The sequence below is a fragment of the Trachurus trachurus genome (genome assembly GCF_905171665.1).
Source record: "Trachurus trachurus genome assembly, chromosome: 18".
Taxonomy (NCBI): Eukaryota; Metazoa; Chordata; class Actinopteri; order Carangiformes; family Carangidae; genus Trachurus; species Trachurus trachurus.
In genome coordinates, this window is record NC_139909.1 from 17,088,263 (window position 1) to 17,110,135 (window position 21,873).

General features: G+C 40.6%; 1 protein-coding gene across 1 annotated transcript; it reads right to left on the reverse strand.

Moving 5' to 3' along the window:
- Window positions 1-3,047: 3,047 nt before the first annotated feature.
- sat2a.1 (spermidine/spermine N1-acetyltransferase family member 2a, tandem duplicate 1) lies at window positions 3,048-8,144 on the reverse strand. The gene is made up of 6 exons (XM_083992507.1): window positions 8,005-8,144; window positions 7,632-7,683; window positions 6,543-6,626; window positions 3,778-3,879; window positions 3,574-3,614; window positions 3,048-3,344 (listed from the first exon to the last, which is right to left on the reverse strand). The coding sequence occupies exons 1-6, from the start codon at window positions 8,065-8,067 to the stop codon at window positions 3,177-3,179; spliced, it is 510 nt and encodes a 169-aa protein (XP_083848633.1). The 5' UTR covers window positions 8,068-8,144; the 3' UTR covers window positions 3,048-3,176.
- Window positions 8,145-21,873: the final 13,729 nt, after the last annotated feature.

The following is a 21,873-nucleotide window of genomic DNA, read 5'->3' on the forward strand; positions in this document are numbered from 1 at the left end:
TTGTGTGTGTGTCTGCATGTGTTGGTAATCATACAAAACGGGGACCCAGTCACCGCACAACAGTACTGGTCCTCAAAAACTACTCAGGACACCTTTAAATCATGTGAATTTATCAGCCATAAAAATCAGCCCTAATCCAGATCCAGATTTGAAATCTCTATTTCAGAACTTGTAACACTGATGAACCTTTTATGTCGAGTTTATTTTTGTCAGTGCTTCATACTTTCTACATTTCTTCATCCTTTTGAACAAGAACTATACATATATTTTAGTTTTATGTTGCTATAGCCTATATATAATGTATACTTTATCTTATGGGAGATTCTTCATTGGAATTAAAGGGACAGGTTGTGTTAGTGCTCCCCCTAGGGGTCAAATGCTACTATAACCTTTAATAATTGTAGCTTCACACTTAACTCTATCAGCTCATTGCACCAGATAAATAATCATTAATTGAAGAAATGAACTGGAGATGGATATCTATTCACACAACACGTCACTTTATTTGACAGCAGTCAACAGGTTTTATTTCTCTGATCAGCGTCAGCTACTGAACAGAACAGTCAAGTAAACATTAAAACACACTCTTGGTTGTCAAGAATGAACGGGCAACAACAGGAAGCCTAAAATACTTTTATGAAACCAACATTTGGAATTTCGTGCAGGTTCTAGGCGAGACGTAATATGGCTTTTGGTATTTTTCTTTAAGCATCAGGATTTTCTGGCAGCGCAAATGACACTTAAAACTCTAAAAGCTACTTCTTGTGGCCACTTGGGTGAAATAACGGCATCAAACATTTCACTGATGTCATGTGAAAAGCCAATGAATCCATTTTTCCTGCTTTAACTTGCAGCGGAGGGATGTCGCGCTCCTCTGTGGGTGGAGGGAATTTATTTGATCCCATGAAGGCCTTAAAAAAAAAAAAAACTCAGTGCATAAAATCAAAAATGCACTTGGCTTCGGATTCACACAGTTTTCACCCAACTGTGAACATCTTCATTTTTTTACCACTTCAGAGACCACGTAAGACACATGAACATGGTAAAACCTCTGCCTCACATCTAACATTGAACACACACTAACATATGAAGGTGCATGGTTACACACACGTAGCCTCTTCCTGACTAATACATAGCACCAAAGTTGAGGAAATGAACCCCCATACATCACCCTGGTTGTTTTGTCTACGTACACCCTGCACACCGCAACCTGAATGAACCTCTTCTCTCTTGTCTTGTGAATGCAAAGCTGTTCCTCGGCGGATCTGACAGGAATCAGGGCTGAACTCCCCGATTTGATTTTGAAACAGTCTGAGGAATCCATGTTGGAAACAGCATTACAAGTTGTATAATTTGTAGCTCTGGGTCTGGCGTTCTGCTGGGAAGTTGCAGACGAGGGAGGATATAAATATCTCTTCATGTTCCCTTGGACTCTGTATTGATTTTTGGGTCATGCACTCTGCAACGGCGCGGATGACGACGCATTTAATGTACTTTTCCACATCGGTGAGTTGTGTAGATTCTGCACGCTGAAGTAAAATACGTGGCTATCTTACAACACAGTGGCCCTCAGAGATGGAAAAAAAAACAAAAAAACAAAACAATTGCACATTCTTTACTCGGTTATTCTGTAAACAAAGTATGAAGAGAAATGCAAACGGCACAGGAGGGTCAGTGGTTCCTGCTTGTTTAGATTGAGAGAAAAACAAACTAAATATAAATCACAACTCAGACTGTTTTCATTAAATGGCTGGAAATGATACAAAAGCCCTCTTATTTAAAATGAGACTGGATATAAAACAGAAGTGCAGACCAGAGTTGTGCCACTTTCATTTTAGCTGGACAGGTTCAGAGACACAGACCGAGTCCAAGTCCAAGATTTTCTTTTTAGTTTTCAAATTCCACCAGATGGATCGTTTTTGTTCGATTCTAAACCTTCGTCCGTCTCTTTGAAAACCAGCCCCAAGAGTTTGCTGTTTGGCAGCATGGACGGAGGTTTTCGTCCGAGTCCAACGGATTCCTTTAGTGCACGACTTCATGACGAGAACCCTCTGTATGTACAGAGCTTAAAAAGGAAGAAAACAGTGCAAATATACCAACATTGTGCTTCAACAACAGCTGTACAGTGCTCCTCGTCTGGAAGACGAGTGGAGAGGTGACCAGCTCTTTGGTTGCTGTCGTTTTAGTTGATCATAAATTTAAAGGGATAAAACACCCAAAACACCCTCTTTTTTTTTTCAACCGTTGTACTGTACGATAAAACACACATCAATGTTTTTGCGATGCATAAGGTTTTTATGGATCTTTGTGCAAAAACGTATTTCACTTTAACTAAAATTCCAATAAATATGCCCATCCCCCCTCCCCACCACACATGTACACAACTCTTACACCTGCTGACTCATCATTGTTTCACCTTTTAGGCCGAGAGGTAAAGTTATCATGATGTATCACGAGGAAAAAACACAAAACATGGATTTCAGTGCCTTGGTTATGTACTATTTAAATGTATTGCAAAGGCCCCACTCCAAAACTTACAACTAGCTTACACTAAAATAATTAAGTGTTTGCTAAACTCCTCCTCCAAACAGTGATTGTCCAATCACAGCTTAGCAATAATCACTAAGCTCAGCACACCCTTCAAACCTCTTTTTTCTGCACAGGCTCATGAGGTGTTTGATAATGTTTTAATTCAATACGAGTGACTAAAAAGTTTGGTGGCAAATACGTAAGAGAATGGAAAAAGCTGTGGGTTGATATTAGCTACTTGAATTTTTTGAGCTGAATCTGGATCATTCTGGCACCTGGTTAACAGTTTTAGCGTGCTAGCATCGGCTAATTGTTGTAATTAGTTGAACTGAAATGAGAAGTCTGTTTTTCTTTTCTTCCTTGATTGTAAATAAAGAAAGAAAGAAAAAAGACTGGGATTTCAGGGTTTAATCTACCCCTTCTGGTAACCGTGGTATCTGAAGCTTCTTAGCTGAGGCAGAAATGATAACTCAGGAGGACGGAGCTTAGCAAACAGTCAATTATTTTAAAAACTCAATCTTTTTCATGACTGATCTTGTCAAGTTTTGGACCGGGGCCACTGAGTGGTGCTCTGTCCCTGTACTATGTGGGTCGACCTCATGGTAGCAAAGGTCAGGAGGTCACGAGCCCGCAGTGGTTCGGTTCGGCTAGGGTTGGGCCAGGTGCTCCAGCGCCTCTCCCTCACAGCGCATACAGTGGTAGCCCATTTTAGCCGTGATATCGAAGCAGCCCTGGCTGTGGTAAAAGTCCAGAGATGATTTGTTCCAGTCCAGGACGGTGAAATTGAGCTGGTTGCAGCCGGCAGCCAGGCCCAGCTTCAGGACAACACAGTTAAATGAAAAGACAGATATGAGCACAGCTGTCCTGACATTACGGATGATAATTTTCACCAATGTGTGCAAGCTCCAGGACATGTTATGCATTATTTAACAGTGCAAATGAGGAGGACCTTCTTAAAAGCAAAAATAAAAGCCCATGGTTCACTTTCTGCAGACCATGTCCATTTCTGAAATGCCACAAATCAAAGAGTTGACGTTAGCTCACCTGCGCTACCTTGCTCATCAGTGCTTTGCCAATTCCTTTCCCTGAAAGACAGATACCAAGTCATGACTCGAGATTTCCTGCACAGACTGCACAGATACGCTTCATTGACTTTCTGGCTTATTTTCTCTGGGCCATTTTTACAAATTATATTCACCATGTTAAAACAATGGCACGTCTATTTTTGAGACAGTGTGCTCACTGTACCTCTGAAGTCTGGCATCACGTACAGGTCCTCCATATAAATGGCTTTCCCTGACCATGAGCTCCAGGAGTAGAAGTAAAGTGCATAGCCGATCTTCGTGTGGCCTGAAAGAAAACAGTGAAAAAAGTCAAGTCATATTACATTTTGTAACATCACATCAACATTCAAATCACACTGAATTGTGTTAATCAATCTTGGTAGCCAGTGTATTGCAGATGTGGTGTTACACAATCCGTACTGATTTTTTAGCCTACAGTGTTTTGGTGTAGTTGTCAAACATGTCTACACAAAATCCTGTTGGAGACAGGAAACACAGTCTGGCTGGCTCTGACAAATTATGGATTTGGGTGTGATACAACATCTGAGGAAACAATAACGATATTGAATAAAGATGGATTTTCCCTTGATCAGTTACAGTATGTTTTTTCATTACATTGCATTTTCAGTGATTGATTTCAGTGACTCATGTATTAGTCAATTTCATGCCATGTCAACACCTGAAAACTAGATTCACTTTGTCCATTTTGTTTCAGATTTCTATTTTCAGCTAAAAAAAAAAAAAAAAAACACTGATAAGAAATGCTGTAAAATAGTTCAAATTAGCTTATAGATGCTAATCGCAGAGTTGGGTGATAATTCTACAAGTTTGCAATTAAGAGCAGTTAATAACACATGGTCATTTGATATAAAGTATTGATAAGTGGAGTTTTAAAGATATCTGTAGTGGAAATTTCCTGACATTAGCTAACAATGCTTGCTAGCCAGGAAATCAACAATATTCTTGTTTATTGCTGCTAATGTAGCATATTTCAGAAAGTTAAGTATCTTTTTAACCTGTAGAAACCTTTCCTCTGTTCAGTCTAGTTTTTTGCCCCGTTTCAATTTTAACAAGCTAATCTACATCCTGTCGTAGATTAGCTTAGCCTGATTATTCTAAATCAAGGGTGATCTGAGGCTTTGTAAGGTGTTGTAGGGCAAACGTCGGCTACACACAGGAAGCCGCTGCTCAGTATGGAGTCAGATGTCTGGGGCTAGTGGATTGTGGACAGTGGTGACAATATGGAAAAAGACCCGTGTCATGGAAGAAAAAGGCCCAGCTGGGCACCAGAGCGTATGTTAATGTCCTCATTACTGCTTTCTGGGGAATAGCAATGTGTGTGTGTGTGTGTGTGTGTGTGAGCCTTGTTATGTAATTGGTGTGTAAGGAGGAGAGAGGCCACATCAGCAGTATACTGTTACATTAGGTAACAAAGCACCTATATAAATGAGCTGATAAACCTGCTCTGAATCCTTTGTTGCATAACTTCTACTTTTTTATTGGGGTCATTCGAGAAAAAAGAGACAATGAAACACAGAAGAGTTGATGAAATAATTCCGCCAGCGAATTAATCAATTCAGTCTGTACTAAAAATGTTTTAATTTGGTACTGACTGACCTGATTTCCCTCCCTTTCTCTCAAATGTGCCATTAATAATTGAGTATGAGCACAATATGAATAGAGTTTGAGTTTGACTTCTTTTCTGTTTTAGTGTCTTCCAGCCCATTGTTTTGGTGTCATGTCCGTCGAGTCAGTTAATACCAGGTGAACATAGCTAAAAGCAACAGTGACTGGTCCTGAAATGAAGCCTAATGTTGTAACTGCTGGCGTAGCAGAGTTTACACAGCCGCCTTTGAAGTGACACTCTGTCACTGTCGTCAAGTTGGGTTTCAATTTATCATAGTGTCCACAGCTGTCAACATGGGCTGAGTTATGCTGGGCCTCGAGGAAGCACATAAAGACAGACAGACGCCTCCATGAGATCAATATGCTGCAACGAGAGCTTTTGTGAGTGCTGAAAATCTCAGAGATAATGAAGTCAAATTGACTTTTGGACTCAGCACAATTGATTGGCTTTGAGACACTTAAGACCCCCCCCCACCTCCCTCCACTGCAAAGCTGTCTAGAGATTTTTATGGCCTCTCTGGGACTCAAATGTTTCCCAGTAACTGGCCAATTTTTTTTGTTGTTTTGGTGAGGGCTGGAAGAGTGTTCCAGAAACCATTGTATAAGTCATACTGGCATACAAACATCATTTTTGGTTGAACCATTTCTGTAAAAATACCAGGATATTCCAAGTCTCTCTGCTCTTGGTTTCTTAATTATAAACCTTCAATACAAAAACACAAAAAAAAATGAATGTTTTTTCTTCTTTGCTGTAGGACACAGTTATTCTGGTAAGCTCTGGGCTGAGGAATCTGGCTAGGAGAGGATGAAATAACAGTATTTAAACCCAGTTTGTACAGTAAATCTATAAATAATGTGCATTTATGGGGTGCAAACATCAGTAAGTGACGTCTAATCCGTCTAAAACCATGTTGTTGCAAGAACGGAAATTAAAGGGTTAACCTGGACTGACTTGTGCGGTGCAGAAAAAAATGCTGCTGCGTTGCAAATTTCTAGGGTGACAAATCGACGCATGTTGCACTGCTGGCCATAGTCCAGACAGTGAAGTCACAACAGGTGCTTTACTTTAGAGAGGTGTTGACAACACCTACTACTGCAGCACTATTCAGACTGAGCAGAGGTACAAAGAGTAAAAAGGGATGGGTGTCATTTTCTAGGGTTAATTCTTATCTATCATCTAGCTACACCGTGTGTTTTTATATGAAAAACATGGCTCTGTAAAACTCCATCACTCACACGTCTCCACAGCTGTTTGCTAATGTCTGACATTTGTTAAGTGTCATAAGGAAACTGTGTGATTGATGGTTCATGGTTCTCCCTCACCGTCTTTGGTTTTCTGCTGTTCTGGCACCTCGGCAACGATCCCATGGAAGAACGGGTTCTTGGAGAAGCCATCCTGCTCCAAGACTGTGTTAAAAAAAACAACAAGAAAAAAACAAAACAAGAGACACGTATAATTAATAGACTGGTTATAGACACGGCCCAAAATCAAGGTCACGTGTCCCCTGATCTTTTCACAAAGAGGTGGCGGCCTGTTTTCAGCACAGCAGGCCCAGGCTGGAGCTACGTTTGAGGACACTGAGGTCACATCTGAAAACTGAAAACTGACACATTTCTTCAGGCTGGATCCAGTATTTTTCCACCAAAATTCAGTGTTTTTATTGAATTCATGGGGAAGTTTTAACCCTAACACTTAAATTCATAAAACAATATGTTAAACTTCCTAATAATTTCTTGTATGTTTCCTTTAAGTTTCCTTAACAACATCAATGTGACATAGTGAAAATAAAAACACATCAATTTCAGTTACAGTATGCTGTGGTTTTTAATAAACTGATCTTCAGGAATGAACTTGAAGGAACTGCTTTGTTTGAAGGCAAATAATTGAACACCTATCCATCAGAAAATCAAATCAATCATAGAACATAGAAGAAAAACAGAAAAAAACAGATTTACAATAATTTATTTTTCGATGCAGTGGAGTCGTTTCATTTCCCAAATAAATCATATAACTCAAAATATACATATAATACTGTTTACTATACCATGCAGGCAATTAGTGCACAGTACAGGCTGACCATCAGATCCATCTAGTAGCTTTGGACGGTAACATGATCTCACTTCGCTGACATGGACTTGGGCACGTTGGCAGAGAAAGTGCACAGGCCGACATTGTTTACATTGCTGGAAACCCAAAAAATCTCATTTAGTGGCTGTTGTGGTGAGCTGGTTTCGTCAGCACTGCCTCACAAGGTCAGGGAAAGAATTTTCCCATCTGTCCATTTAAGTGCATCCCTTTTTATTTTATTTTTTATTTATTTATATTTTATGAAGGTCAAATAGGGCCTACATGTAAATAGAAGGTCAGGGGGCACAGGGTGGCACATTTAACTCCTCATATAATAAACCTACCTCTCTGGTTGACTTTCACCTGGTCTGCCACTTTCTCATACTCAGCCAGTTCCTGTGGGGAGACAAAAAACAAACACAACATCAGTTGTCATCATGTATTCTTCCTCTTAACATACCACACTTCTGTAAACATGTGAGTAATAGCTCCACATCCTGTTTCCCGTTCAAACACATGGCTGGAAGCGGCGCCTCTGGCAGCTGCATGCACATCAGCTGCATACACGCGCCAGTTAAGGACTAATAACAATACCTCAATAATCTAACAACAACAACATCGTCTATATGAAGTGATCTTCTGACGTAAGCATGTGAGTCATAGCTGCTAAATGTCCACAGCTGCACACACGTGTCCCCCCCCCCCCCCCTCTCTCACCATGATCATCCGCGCGATGTCCTTGCAGTCCTCCACGTTGGCGGCGCGGATAGAGAAGTCCATGTCGGCTCGGATGTGGTGAGGTGTTGGTGTTGGTGTTGGTGGTGCTCACGGTGCAGCGGTGCCTTGCTCACTGGTGCCGTTAACCCGAGGTATAAATAGGACTAGTAAGACCCGCAGCTGCTGTCCCGGTAGCTCGTACTGTAAAAACCAGCACAACCACAACCTCTTCTCTTCTCTTCTCTGTGCACAGGCTGGAAACTGAGCCGAGAGCGCCCTCCTCCAGGAAGGAGGCGACCGGGGGAATCAGCTCCCCATGCGGCCTGAGAGGTGCATTAAAGGATTATAAAAACACCCTCCATTAAGGCTTTTGTAGATTACAAGTGATGGCTAATAAACCATTTACCAACCCATTATAAAATCTCCAAGGCTGCTGTTTATCCCCTGTTTGATCCTCCTCCGTTTAATGACACTAATCGGTCTTATAATGACACATTGCCTTTAGCTCACTACTAAATTAAAGATATGTTTAATAACTCTGTTTTTGTTAGACCCTTGTGTGTCTTAATCAGGCTTAATCCTGAACAAATAAGTACATTCAAATGTTCAGGTGAGGCTTATTCATGATTAGCCTCTATATTTACATTCACATTTGCCTGATAGGGAATTTTTATAAGGGCAACACTAAAGCTTCAGTGCAGTAAGGCAAGGGCAAGTCAATTTTATTTGTATAGCCCATTTTTACAAACAGTTTGTCTCAAAGGGCTTTACATAGCATCATAACAATCCTCTGCCCAGTTGTAGGATCATGATGCCAGCACTGAATCCATCCATAAAAGCTATATACCATACCATACCAACTTTATTTATAAAGCACTTTAAAAACCCAGTGGACCAAAGTGCTATATGTGCAAGGAGATCACTTAAGAGTGAGTGTAGTAAATGTGTGTGATGTGTTAGGAGAGGAGGTGCCGTAGGAAAAAAAGATGAGCGTTCATGGGATTCTTGCAGATGGAGAGGGGCTTGATAGCATACGATAGCCCCAATAGTTGGCTAACCACCACCGATGAGGCGTCCGCACTGTGTGCAGGGATCATTCCTCTGAGGGACACACTCGGTATCTTGTGGAGCTCGGATCACATCACACATCTGTCAAGTTGATCAGAGACCAAACCAGGAGCCGACCATGGAGCATCCACGTGTACATTAAAAGGAATGACATTGCAGTACAGTAAGATATGACCATGGCCTGGTTTATTTATTTAGTATTGTTTTGTGTGTAATGTGCAAAGGTTTTAGGCAGGCGAGAAAAAATGCTGCTAATCCATCATGCAATACCATCAATGAGGCATCTGATTGGACCCAAATTTATTCACAACAACCCCAAACATTCAGCAAGTGTAATTTAGAACTAGAGAAGAACAACAAGTCCTGGAAGTGATGGTGTGGCCGCCCCCCCCCCCCCACGGAGCCCTGAGCTCAACATCATCCAGTCTGTCTGCAATTAGGATCTGAGGAGGCCTCCATCCACACAAGATCTGTGGTTATGCTCCAAGATATTTGGGAAAAAAACACCGGCCCAGTTCCTTCAAAAACTGTGCGCAAGTGTAGGCTACCTACTGTAGAGGAATTGATGCTGTTTGAAGGTTAAACGTGTTCACACCAAATATTGATTTGACTTAGGTTTCTCTTCTCTTTATTCACTGCATTTTGTTAATTGAAAAAAAAATATTAGGCCTAACACTTCCATCTTTTAAAGCATTCAGCTTTTGTTCCACACCTGCCTAAAACCTTTGCACAGTACTGTATCTCTCTTTTTCTGCACACATCTGTACACAAAGCCTCTTTATGGTGTCATGTATCGATTTTCTCTTTTCCAGCACTCAAGAATAACTTTAGATCATGGTATACAGTACATCTTCCATTTGTGAGGTGTAATAAAAGTTACAGCCTCTAGGGGGAGCCTCAGCTAAGTTTTAGACCTTTGGCCTTGTGTCTGAGCTGGGGTGAGGCTGATATAACCTCTTTTAGATCAGTTTATGGGCATCATTATGGAAAACGAGCACTTATTGCATTACTGAGCATTAAATATTTTGTTCCCATTATTCTAGTGTCTTTATTGTCTTCTAATTTTAAGATAATAAAATGTATATTATTCCTATCTCTGGGATAAGATTGACATTTCTAGCTGTTTGAGGTAATATCAAAGCTGCTGTAAACTGTGAGGGTTATTGTTTGTGGGTGGACGATCGTGTCATCGCGATGGAAAAGATTTAAGCAGTTTCACACTCAAAAATAGTTCAAAACTAAAAATGGTTGAATTTCACAGAAGGTGTCAGATCCAAGAGAAGTTATATTTAGTTCAAATAATCTGTGATGACGCACACTGTGGACATGGCATCAAACTGTGAAGTTAGTTTGGCCACAGAAATAGGTATGATCTCATGGATTTACACAATTTCACACGGGTATGAGAGAAAAACATCCACAGCTGGAGGGCAAAGTTAGAGGAACTGAGAACATCTTGAAAAGAGAAATAACAAACCTCATAAAAAATTACCTCATAGATGAACAAATGACTGAACAGAGCTATATCTGAAAAATACATATTTAAGAACTGAGTTTATATAAAGATGTAGCACTGGTCATTATTGTTTAAGAACAATATTCATCTTTTCATCAGTTCAATGAGGTGATCCTATCAAAATACCTCATGTTTTACCTCACTCTCTGATACCAGCTGCTAAATGATGTACTTCAACAGGCATGTCTGTAAACTCAGACCCCGCCCACGACCTGAGGGCAAAGGTAGCAAACATGACGCCTATGGAGAAAGAGAACTACAACTCAAGGGTTAGTATTTATCTGTCCATTTATATATATTGTGTTTTTGCCTTTTATTGTTATGTGGTGCTGGGACAAACAAATTTCCCTCCACGGGGGATCAATAAAGTTCATTCAGTTCAATTCAATTCAATACAAAAAATACTGTTGTAAGTGGTGAAAGTAACTAAATACATTTATATGTACACTTTGAGTCACTGATTTACTATATTATGGTACTTTCTGCTTCTATTCCATATCACCTAAACACATATAATGATTAACTGTTTGTGTCACACAACCTAATCTAAAAACAGTTTCATGATGACTAATCTATAATCCTATAACAGAACGCTTTGATACTTTAAGTGTATTTTCCTGATGCTTTTTTTTTTTTTACTAAAGTAAAAAAAAAAAATCTGTATTTCTGAACTCTTTTACTTTTACTAAAGTGAAGGATCTCATTATTTCCTCAATTTCCCTCATCCATTACACTGTTAACTTAAAACTGATCACATGAGCATGACAAAAGTCAATGATTACCGCCACATTCACATTAAAATTTAGTTTAGGTGTAGAAGGGAAACAACTGAAGAAAACCCACAATGACTTAACAAAATATAAATATGAAACTTATCCTCAAAAACTGTTTAAAAACAGCATTAATACACCAGAGTCTAGCAGACAGGTGTACAGTTAAAAGCATAAACACATTTCTGAGCTACTTCATGGCTTTTTATCTCATCACTTACTGTAGATAAATTCTGAATTTGAAAAAACGAACCTACTAATTAGCCATTACTCATATTATAACACTAAATATTAATAATAATGATCAATATTTTTGTGATTATGTGCAGTTTATGAGGGAAATGCAGCTCAGACTTGAGAAAAATAGGCAGAGCAGAGGACAGTGTTGGATCATCGAAACAAAACAGGACTTCATATTTTCACCAGTATTAATAAACGCTTTCACTGTCCATGTAGATTTTAGCTGTGTCTCTTCACAAAACCACAATTTTGGGTTTATCTGTGAGATCCTGAGCAGCGTAATGATTCTCTGTGAAACCAGACGACACAAAAACTGCAGCTGGTCAAGTCATGCGCGAAGTCTGGTCTGGTTTGAATAATAAATGATGAATGAATCAGCAGACAAATATGTCAGAGAAGGTCAATGTCAGTCCTTTCCTCTCACAACGGCTGCTCAACTCCCCCGGTGTGCTGGATGTGTTTCTAATATATTTATAACCTCTTTGACTTTGTGTTGATTCTATACACCAGCTACAGCAGAAATAGGAGAGTGCGGTCGGTGGAGGCTAAAAATACATTTTGTGAGAGATTTGTCACAGTACATGGCATTCTGCAGAGTGGAGGGTGGGGAGGAAATGAGCAGGGAAAGGGGGATTTTGCCCGGGCAGCTTTCTCCTAAGAGAGAAAAAAGTAGGACCGTCTGTGTGGCTATTAATAGCTCCTCAGCAAGACGGTGTGGTTCTTTAAGGCTGACTAACGGCTCCTTTCATACGACGCAAGCAGAAAAAGCCATGAACGTTGCCATCGTTTTCATCAGAGGCCTCTTTGCCTCTGCCGATGATGACGTGCGCGAGACGCCCCTGACAGTTTTTACAGACGCAGTTGAGGACTCACAGAGGCAACAAGAGGCAGCAGCAACATTGTAGACGATATTAGTCAGTGGATGGTGGTGGTGAGTAAGAAAGAGCGAGGCCTCTCGCAGGGCTGTTCACAGCTCACAAACGCTACAAAAACCCTGAGAAAATACTGGTTGGTATGAAAGTGGAACACAATGTCAGTCCTTGATGTCATCACTCAAATATAATAAAACAAACTCTCACAGTCTCTCCTGAGGAAGGAAGGGAGTGTGATGCTGAATTATGACCACAGACTTACACTGACGATGATGATGGGGTGTGTATCGAAAACCACAAGTTGTTTGATGTCTTATCTATTCTGAACCCTTTACTCCAGAGATTATTTTATTGTATTTATTCATTTTTATTCAGGTCATCTATGTTTTACTATGACTGTCATCCTTTTTGTAATTAATCTTACCTTTCTTGTTTTATTATCATTACCATCACTGTGTTCTCTATGGTATCCCATGACATGTTCTTATGTCTTGGGCCCACTGTTGGTATGCTTGCTGTGAGAATCTATTCCAGTAATATTGTATCCCCTGAAATGCCTCTGTTTTTGACTTAATTTGTTGAATGAAAATAAAAATATTTGATCGCAAAAACCCTTTCCCTCAGAGGAGTACCGGTAGATCAACATATATGGAATGAAACATATTCACTTTTCTTGCTTCTTGCTGAGAATTTCAGTAAAACTCTTTTGCCTGTTTTTCCATCATCATCCATCTTTCCATCCAGTTAGCTTAGCTCAATTTAAAGACTGGGCCTTCATGTTCATATTAACTTAGCTTAGCACATAGCCAGGCAGGCTAGCTTTCCTTTTGCTTCCAGTCTACTAAGCCATGCTGAGCTAACTCTCACCTGTGAGGGGAACAAGCAATTTTTCAAAAAAAGTTGGGCGAAATCCTGTTTCTTTTAGTTAAATGATGACATAAAAAAGAATAAAGAAAAAAAAAGAAAAATGTAAAAATAACGTGTTTCTCAAACCTGAAATTGTTGCACATCATCAAATATTTAATCATCTCCCACTGGATGTGACGTAGATATGACCTCCCTCACCCGATTCCACACACTGGAGGCTCCTTCCACTTAAACTGAATCATTGCGTTGGGGAATTGTTCACATATTTTGATAAAAGGTCAAGGATGCAATTGCAATAGTTGTGCAATCACAGACTTTCAAAATATGTACAGTAAAGCAGAGCGGCTGCGTGGGGTCAGTCTGCATCAGTCACATGTGTGATCATGGTTTGTTCTTGATTTTACACAATTGAACTTAAGATCCAAGCACAACAGCATATTTAAGATATTAGATCATCCTTTTTGTTCCTCTTTTTTATTTTGTTCCTTTTTTTTTAAAGTTATCCCAGAGTTGTCATATTTTAGCAATTAATAATTGATACTTAAGTCCTGTTTTACATCCACTTACATTCACATTTGAGGATGAAGGATGGGACAGCTAAAGGCCACACAGTGTCTTAGCTGGAAACACCTGTAGAAACGCACTCTGGGAATATTAATCTTTTAATACCAACTGTGAGGAGGGAAAGTTTCTGTCAGTACAGACTTCAAACAAGGGAAGGTAATCTTTTAACAGCAGTAACATTTTCAGAAAATGGTAAGCCAAGGTTGTGTCACTTTTATGAAGCTCTCATGAATAGACCACTCTGTTACATAACACTGACATTATTCACACCTCTGAAGAAAATAAAAAAAAGATGGCATCCTGTGCGCCAGCGTTAGAAGGTCAAATTGGAAAAAGCTTTACCGCCAAGTTCTGTTAGCGTCACTTGCACAACCCCATAATGCTGTTGGGCTCTGACAGAAAGGTGCACATTTAGACCCAGGTTTTAAAGGTTATTTAGCATCTTGCCTGGTCCTGCTGTTATGATTAGGGACCTATAAATCTAAAGATAAATGCCAAGTTGTTTTATATTTTGGATCCAAGTGAAAGAAAACGTTTCTGCCCTGCAGCTCATTCCTTATATAATCACTACAATCAAGATCCAGCACACATTTTCACCTTAGCAGGAAGAAATAGCAAAAAACAACCCAGACAACAATAAATCATGTTTCTTATTCTAAGAATTAAAACAAACTGCAGCTTTATGGTAGCTGTTTGGCCAAATGGACAACACTGGACACTGGAGTCCTTATGCTAGGCTAGGCTAACCACCTCCAGGTTCCACCTTCATATTAGACGGACATGTGAGTGATTTCAATCTCTTATCTAATCTAACCCTTTTATATAAAGTACATGAACATATCTACCAACATACGATATTACATTTTTGCTTTACACTTCTTGAGCGAATAGATGAAGATGAAGTTCAAACAGATCTGTCTGACCTGGATTACTTTTACTTAGGTCAACCTATTGTTCTTCGGGCTCCTTGAGAAAGTCCTTCCAGTAGATTCAGTACAATCACATGTTAACGGCAACTCCTTCAGGCCTGCACAGGAAGCCACCTCCTCTTCCTGTTTAGTCTAGCTTCTGATTGGTCCCCGAGCTCAGGAGCATTTCCACAACAAAGCAGTCAACACCACATTAATCACATCATCTAAAAAGGGCTTAAAGTCATTAATTTATTTTAAAAAGGGGCAGTGGAGGGGACCGAAATACAGTCAAAACAAAGGAGGAATCACAAGTGAAGCTCTCTCCCCCTCCCACATACAGCCTCCATAAACTCCATTTTAGGACATTATGTTGGTTTCAGAATAAGTGGCCTCCATAATTAGTAATAAGTCCACCACATTAGTGTTTCACATGAATACAAAGCAACGCCCAGCGCAGAGAAAGTATTGTGATAAGAGCTATTCAAGTGGCTCAACGCCTTTTATTCTGCTTATCATGAATAGCTCACTCTGGGGACACGGTGGCCGCGAGAGAGTCCAAAAAAAGTCACATTTCAGATTTGTTCTCAGATGTTACATAATCGGCTGGCATAAAGTTTTCTGCTGCAATAATCCTCTCTTTTAAGAAACAGTTTATCAGAATGACATAAGTTGAAAATAAACCTTAGAGAAGTTAAGGAATTCCCCCAGACTGACCCTTCCTCCTGTCTGCCCTGCTCCTGTTGTGTTTTTACCTAACCGCCTCTCTAAGTCAGACAAATGAAAAAAAAAAAGAAGGAAATTAGCTCATCAGCAGACTGACGCAACCCTCTTGTAAAGATAACTGGATGAGAAAAAAAAAGCAGACAGGGTGTCATTCCTTCTGCTCAGCACGAGCACATTAACATGCCTTATTAGGACATCTGGAGCCAGTTGTGAGCCATCGGGATGGCAGATGCAGCCTCTTGTTTTCTGTGTTTTTTTGTTTCTTGTCTGCCGCTCACAACTTCCCTTTAGACAGCCTGAGTCATGTGACTATTCCTGTGAAGCTCGGGGTGGGGGGTGGGGGGTGGGGGGGGATTGGGATTGAGACTATGACCGAAAGCAGAGTAGATAATTAAACAGTGACACTGCAGGTACATTTTCGGTAAAGATAAATACACAAATGTTCCTGTAAGGACAAAAAAAGAAAAGAAAAGAATGGAAGACGTTTTTCATTCTGGCATAGCTCCATAGTTAACTGCTCTTGGATCAGGTACAGACTACACCTCCAGCTTCACTTTTGGTAAACTGCTGGCAGGCACCAAATCTTGTGTTATCAATCTCTGACAAATTACACCCTTTCATTCACAACCCAAACAAAAGAAGTGTCATTTACAAGCCTCATATTTCTATGCCACTGATAATTCCTTCATCGGTTCTAACACCAGCTTCTCTTTTTGATGCCGGCGCTAATTTCCTGTCTCACTTTTTCAGCCATGAGGGCAGGTCAAAAATGAGGGAAACCAGGTTTACAGACAACATCGATCTACGTGTAAACCTGTTGCCACTGTAAACAAGCTGTTTCCACACGTAGTAGCGCTCACGCTTGCGTTAGGGCTCAGCTGTTTTACGTGTTTGCAGAGACAAGTAGGCTAAACACACAGATTAGCACGTTCTGATAAAGATCGTATTAAAGTTGAAACATAAAACTTTCTATGTCCCAGTTTGTTTAATTGTTACTGATAACAGCAGTTGACAACTTGACATGAAGTAAAAAATGAAGCCAGCTTTTTCCCAAGCTATCAAACTGCAGCAGGTCAACAAATAGTCTAAGAGTCTGCTGCTGCCATGCCAACAGTTTATAAGGAAGTGCTAATAATACACAGTGGACACTCTGTCTAGGCCTTAGCTAAATGCTAAGTGTTCACACTGTAATGCTGTAAAGTTTACAGCACTATGTTCACCATCTTAGCTTAGCATGTTAGCATGGTAACATTTGTGAATAAAAGTTGGTTGTGTGAGATGTGCATTGACAGTAGGATAAACTGAACATTGGACTTTGGTGCAACAATCCTTCCAATTGTTTTTGAGACATTTGAGATTAAATCTTGATCTCATTGTGGCTGGCGAAGTGCCTCATTGAGAAAATCAGAGGATAATCCGTTATTGATTCCTCTTCTGGGAATGTCTGAAGATTTTATGTCAGTCCAGCCAATGTTTGTTGAGATATTTTCACTCTGGAGGAAAGACAATCTGCCCCCCACCCCCTTTCAAAACTTCCAAACAAAAGCATTTAGTTTGGTGTAAATATTGTATCATGACATTTCATTATTCATGCACAGGTCCAGAGTTGTGCGCAAGCAACATTTTAACCCCCTCATGTCTCTGCGGTATTATGCAAGCACTCTCCCTCTTATGTTAACAGACTGCAAACAGTAAACAAACAGAGGGCTGCACATCAGCTCTGCAAATTCCTGTGTTTCCACAAAAATGCAAGCGGCCTGTAATAGGCTATGCATGTAGCACAAACATGTAGAGAACACATTGCTACTGTAGCAACATTCTGAGGAAGTCGCCTCTCCCTTTTAAATCTTTACTGCAACGAGGCATCAAAGCTTTGGGCTGCAGCCAAAAACTGGAGAGTGAGAGAGATTACTCTTTTTTTTCCTTTTTCTTTTTCTTTTTTTTTTTTTTAAAGTAAAACCAAAACTCCGGTAAAGGTGTAAACCTCTGGGATTATGAAGTCACACTTCATAAAATAGTTAAGAAATTCCCAGTTATCAAATATAGAAGACACCCACTTGTTCTCTTTCTCCACCATAAGTCATTTCCTCAGATTTTATTCCTTTGAATTTAGTGGAATAACAGGAAAACCTGACAATGAAGCCAGCAAATACAATGAACCCCTGCTGATGACTTCTCTTTTGAGTAACTGAGACATTTCCTTCTATGAAACCAGAGGCCTGTTGGACTTGTTCGGGGAGGTGAAACCGTGGAGGTGGATGAAGACCTGGGTTTAAACGACTCATGATGAAATCTGGTCACTTTCACTGTGACTTGATAGGGACAAACATGTGAACGTAAATGGAAATAGTTGGTCATGCTCACCCTGTTTCCAAAGCACAGAAGAGGAGTTCTTCATATGACTGGTTTTGTCATATTTCTGCTGGTGATCAGTACAAACTTGTGATTATAACCACGTGAGGTCTTTAACCCACCATCTCACTGATACTTCAGTGTCTGTTTGGACATATACAGAGAATTACTTACTGTTCCCCACTCTGCTTTGCTGTTAAAAAGCAATGTCATGCTCACAATTCATAAAACAGCTGGAGACTGACTGACAGAGTTACGCAACGCACCTCTGGTACAATTACAAGACCTGAACTGGATGACATTTTAACAAACTCGCTGTATAGGACACTTGTCATCACCTTAAAAAGACAAAAACAACAGCTCCTCCTCCAATCTTGTTCCCTTTTGTAGGAAATTTTTGAGAAGAGAGCAGGATGACCCATAGATGTACAGTCACCATTCCTGTTTTCATATATCCACGCCTCATCCTACTTCCTCTGATCTTGTTGCTGGATTGCAATGAAAAGGTTCAAGCAAATGACAACAAAAACTGGTAAGACAAGAAATGGAGAGGCAAGGCAAAACAACTCTGCAGCAACAATCAGATATGATGTTGGCACGAGACAACAACAAAAATCTGACCCTAACCCGAAAAGGCCTTTGTAATGCTTTTGGCTTTTTGGCTTGCCTAGAGAATGCCCATATTCTTTGTAGTCCCATGAGGGTTTTCTTGGCAACCATGCAGAAGTCTTGCCCTTTTGGAGTCCATTGGGTCCATTGGGAAGCCAACACTGTGGGCTGTGCAACTTGTGCAACTGTAGAGCCCACATGTGCCCTAGAGTGGGCTGCAAGTGGGACCAGTTTTCTGCCCACAGTGGCCCCATAAGGGCCCCATGGCTGGGTGGGGCAATTCAATGATTTGGACAAATATGATTTTTTTGAACTGATGATGTCTCTAGATGGAAAGCTAGTGGACCACCAAAGTCATCAGGATTCATCCTCTGGAGACCACAAATGTCTGCAGAAGATTGGCAGCTCTGAAAGTTATCATATGAAGGTGCAAGTTCATCAGATTCTTTATATAGCGCTGCATGTGCCAGGAGCAGATTGCTATATCTGACTCCTGCTCAGGTTAAAAAAAAACACACATTACACACTGGAACGCTGCCGTCATTGTTGTCGAGCCAAACTGCTGTACAGTAGATATACATCAGGCGGTTGTGACATGAACATTTGATTTACAGCATGTCTAGAAAAAGAGAACTGGCTGTAAAACACCTCTGTGATTGGATGACAGCTTACACTGTGTCCACTTACTTCCTAAAATGTTCTGTTTGCTGTGTTTCCAATAATAGCAGCGTTAGATCCCTGTTTGTCTTCTCAAGACAAGTCTGACAAGAAGAACAGAGATCACAGCTGTGTTTGTGATAGCAGCAGAGCGACGAGTAACTGAGTAAACCACCTTCTTGAGAATCATTGTTTCACTGGAATTGAAAACCCAATATTTTTTCCCTTCGTTAGAGTTGCTTGTTAAAGATAAACTGTGATTTAGTTTTTCAAAATCTCCTCTCAGCTTATCTAAGAACAATGCTGACTTGACGCCTTAATTTCCCTCCCCTCTGCCTGCTTTCACAGATTGTCTTTGTTTCTCCTACACTGACTTAAAAACACCTGAGCAGAGGGTCGTAAACTTGTTGGTTTCAGTCTCAGGACATTTGAATGAATGGCTGCTGATGGTCTGTAGAGTCTGTAGCAGCCACACCCATAAAGTCTTGTTGCTGTTGTTGTAAAAACTCAAAATAGTTTGGTATTAACACCATTCTTCATTTTAGTTGTGGTGTGTTAGCATGTAAACAAGTGCAACAAGTAGCTTCAAAAACAAGGTACAACTGAGGCTGATGGGAATGTCATTACATTTGCATTTATTTGGCCATAAGCTAAAGTATTGGACAAATAGATGATGTTTCTAAATGAAGAGCCAGAGAGCCCTCATTGATGAAAATTGCAACAGTTGTCAAGACATTTAGCTAACTAAAGAAAAATAAGTCAATCTTGTGTTGTTCAGTAGGCTATTCGTGCTCAGTGCTATAGCAGGGATCACCCCACCAAACATGGGGCCCATGTACAGTAAGGCCACTCTGGGCAGAGTGTGCGCTTCCCAAACCTAAGAGGAATAGGGGCCACCATTGAGCTCCAAAAGGGCAAGACTGCTTGATGCCCTGCATGGGCTAACCCACGCAAGGGGCCCCTGTGGGCAAGGCCATACTGGGTTTCCCTCAGAAAACCTTCAATGGGCCCCAAAAGAGCAAAACTGCTGTAGGCCCAGTATGCGCTAACACACAGGAGGACCATGTGGACATTATCTGGGCAAGCTGACAATTGGGTTTAGTTGGGCAAACTCGTGTAGGGCCCACATGGGAGCAATGTGGGTCTTGGCCTGCCCACAGTGTCCCACAGTAAACCTACAACTACCCACAGTGGGCCCACACAGGCATGTTTACTGGGACCAAATCCATTTATCCAAATCACCCAAACTTGGTGCCACTTGGAGTACATATTGAAGTATTTCACAGAATAGGTGAAAATGGCAATTCATACCAGAACATCCATCACTTTTGGACATGAATATTGATGTATCTTCTATCCAACTGGGGACCTCTGACCAATCATACAGTGTGTTTTAATTTAACACCTCATTGTTTGTACTCAGTGACTGCTTCTCTCATCGACTCTTTAGCTGAAACCTCCAACGTTCGCCGAGCTCCAGAGCTGCAGCTGCAGTCCTGGCTGTGCCATGCTTTGGATGCTGACTCTGTTGTGCGATATATAGGGAGGGTGGGTGCCTGTCTGAGATGCTCCATTATGTCACTGGTGCCCCAAGAATAGTTCCAGTGTGTCCCGCTAGGCACTGAGGCCGGTGTGACGTCCAGAACTTAACTGTTGTTGGGCCAAACCCAGAAGAAACAGGGGCCCTACTGTTTCCCCACGTCAGGCACACCCAGCCACACACACACACACACACACACACACACACACACACACACACACACACACTCACTCACAGAGACGCACAGACGCATACACACATGGAACCGTTTAAAGTTTTCCTCTGCCACTGTTCAAAATGCCCCCAGAATAAACACTGGGAGCCGATCTGAACCAGGGAGACCAACGATCCCCATTAAAGACGAACTATGACGCAATGTGATGGTAATGAGAGGTAGTGGGTTTCAGATGTGTTCCCAGTTCGGTATCGCACACATGCTAAAGTAGGGTAATGTGAAACTTTCAGCTGGGGGAGAAAAGTTTCATCACGGTCCCTGACTAACGCACTGTGATGGCGTGAACATTTTTAACGGTATTTCACATTAACTCTCATAAAAAGCTGAGCTAACAGGAAAGTCACTGCCAACATCTGATTTTTATTTAATTATTTATCTTGATTAATCATGTGTTGCAACAAATAAAGTGTTGTTGACACTTATCTGTGTGATTGTCTTTTTTATATATATATATATTTGTGACATATTTCAGACTAAAAAAGTCCTGACTTAATTTAGAAAAATATGATAAATTAATTGATATTAAAAACATCACTTAACACAGTTAAATGTAACAAGACACATTGATCTCTACAGGGAAATTAGGCCTCATAATCTATAATCAGACCAATTTTCTTACAGTTAATTTGTTTACTGTTTTAAATCACTTCAAAAGCAGCAGTCAGTCTCTACAAAACTCAAACTCTTATAACTTCAACATTTTCTTCCCAAGAGGACACCAAATGTGTCAGGGTCCATTTGAAAGGATGTGTCTGACATGACAGCGGTGCACAATTTGAGCAAAACCATACAAACCATGGAAATATGGTTTTTAACTTCTTCTTTTTTTTCTGTTCAGTTCATACTGAATTCACAGCAGATGATGTGTCTCTGTGAGCAGCAGCAGCAGCATCGTATGTCACCTCAAAGGGACAAACTGAGGAAACTGTGATAAGCAGCTTAAAC

What these genes read in the sequence shown, in the direction of transcription:
- sat2a.1 (XM_083992507.1), bottom strand. Translation starts at nt 8,067, where the DNA reads ATGGACTTCTCTATCCGCGCCGCCAACGTGGAGGACTGCAAGGACATC. An exon ending in GGTGAAAGTCAACCAGAGAG is followed by an intron (nt 6,627 to 7,631) that starts GTAGGTTTATTA and finishes TTTTTAACACAG; the next exon opens with TCTTGGAGCAGGATGGCTTC. An exon ending in ACAGCAGAAAACCAAAGACG is followed by an intron (nt 3,880 to 6,542) that starts GTGAGGGAGAAC and finishes GTTTTCTTTCAG; the next exon opens with GCCACACGAAGATCGGCTAT.